The sequence below is a fragment of the Rhodotorula graminis genome (assembly GCF_001329695.1).
Source record: "Rhodotorula graminis WP1 unplaced genomic scaffold RHOBAscaffold_15, whole genome shotgun sequence".
NCBI classification, from domain to species: Eukaryota; Fungi; Basidiomycota; class Microbotryomycetes; order Sporidiobolales; family Sporidiobolaceae; genus Rhodotorula; species Rhodotorula graminis.
The window spans coordinates 564,867-566,267 of NW_017264942.1; the positions used below are offsets into that span (position 1 = coordinate 564,867).

General features: G+C 72.1%; 2 protein-coding genes across 2 annotated transcripts; one reads left to right on the forward strand and one right to left on the reverse strand.

The window, feature by feature from the left end:
- Positions 1–27: 27 nt before the first annotated feature.
- On the reverse strand, positions 28–810 carry RHOBADRAFT_46938 (uncharacterized protein; the record flags this gene model as incomplete). Its single annotated transcript, XM_018414891.1, has 3 exons — positions 28–103; positions 186–531; positions 626–810. Coding segments are annotated over 3 exons (607 nt in total), but the record flags the coding sequence as incomplete, so codon positions are not given.
- Positions 811–892: 82 nt separating this feature from the next.
- RHOBADRAFT_55944 (uncharacterized protein) lies at positions 893–1,393 on the forward strand (the record flags this gene model as incomplete). The annotated part of the gene is made up of 1 exon (XM_018418095.1): positions 893–1,393. A coding segment is annotated over exon 1 (459 nt), but the record flags the coding sequence as incomplete, so codon positions are not given.
- Between the last annotated feature and the right edge of the window lie 8 nt (positions 1,394–1,401).

Consider the following 1,401-nt stretch of genomic DNA (forward strand, 5'->3'; position numbering starts at 1 on the left):
GCGTCCGCCGGGGGGGGGGGGACGCACCGTCGTAGTAGGCCTCCTGCTGCCTGTGGCCCCTCGAGAACTGGCTCACCCGATCCGGGTTGACGCTCGGGTCCGCCTGCGCGTTCGCCCGTCGTCCCTCAAGCCCGTCAGTTGCTGCTCGCTCGCTCGGGAGAGAGAGTGGGGGCGGGGGGACGCACCATGAACCTGCCCGTGCGCGCGTGGAACCGCCCCTTCTGCGCGAGGTGGGCGCCGGCGCCCGAGGCCTGGCGCGCGGCGAGGGACGGGTCGAGCCAGGCGAGGTCGGGGTCGATGGCGGGAAGGGCGGACGGGTCGGCGGGCGTCGTCGTGGTCGTGGCGGCGGCGGTGGGGGTGGTGGTGGAGGAGGAGGAGGAGGCGAGGGCGGGCGAGTCGGAGGAAGGGCCGGCGTCGGCAGAGGAGGAGGGTGCGACGGTCGAGGTCGACGTAGCAGGCTTGTCGTTGTCGCGCGGGTTAATCCACGTAGTTTCGCCCGAGATGGCGTTCCAGAAGTACCAGGCGTTGGCGCTGCGGTCGCGAGGGGAGGAGGGGGTGAGTTGGCGCGACAAAGCGCGAGGGGGGGGGACGAGGACAGGGAGAGAGAGAGACGTTCGGGACGGACTCTTGGCTGAAGACGGCTTGCCAGGCGTCGGTGGGGGCGGGCGGGGCGGCAGCTGGTGCGGCGGCGGGAGGAGGAGGAGGAGCGGTGGTGGGGGAGGACGAGGCGGACTCGGGCTGTGGGTCCGGTGTGGCTGCAGGGTCGTGCGAGAGGTCTGGCGCAGCAGCTGGTGCTGGCGAGGGCGACATGGCGACGCGGCAACGACAGCCCCAGAGAGATGAGGACCTCGTCGCTCGTCGTCGTCCGGCTCAGATTCGCCTCACCGCCGCACCGCTCACTCGCTCGAGCTAGGCGAGCTCACCACTAGCTGATGCACTCGCTCGAGTCGGTCCGCGAGGAGGACGACGACGACCAGCCCTCGTCCACCCAGCAGCAGCGCAGCACCGCACACGCTCGGCACCACTCGCGCATCCACGAGCGCAACCTCAGCGCCTTCTTCCCGCGCCCAGGAGGCGAGCCCGCCCAGGGCTACGGCGACACCTACGTCGACCCGCACTCGGACCCGAGCGCGCACCCCGCCCCCGCCGCTGTCGCCGACATCCCCTCGTCGTCGTCGTCGTCGTCGTCGACGACTCGGACGCCCGTCGTGTCGCCGCCCAAGACGCGACGAGGGCACCACCACCGTCACTGGGTGTCGCACAACCTCTTCCCCTTACTCGACCCGGCCACCACCACCACCACCGCCGCCCCTCCTCCTCCTCCCGGCAGCAGCACCCGGCGGCCGCACGACGACCACCAGCTCCCCTCGCCCACCTCGTCCTTCCGGCACCGGTCTCGCA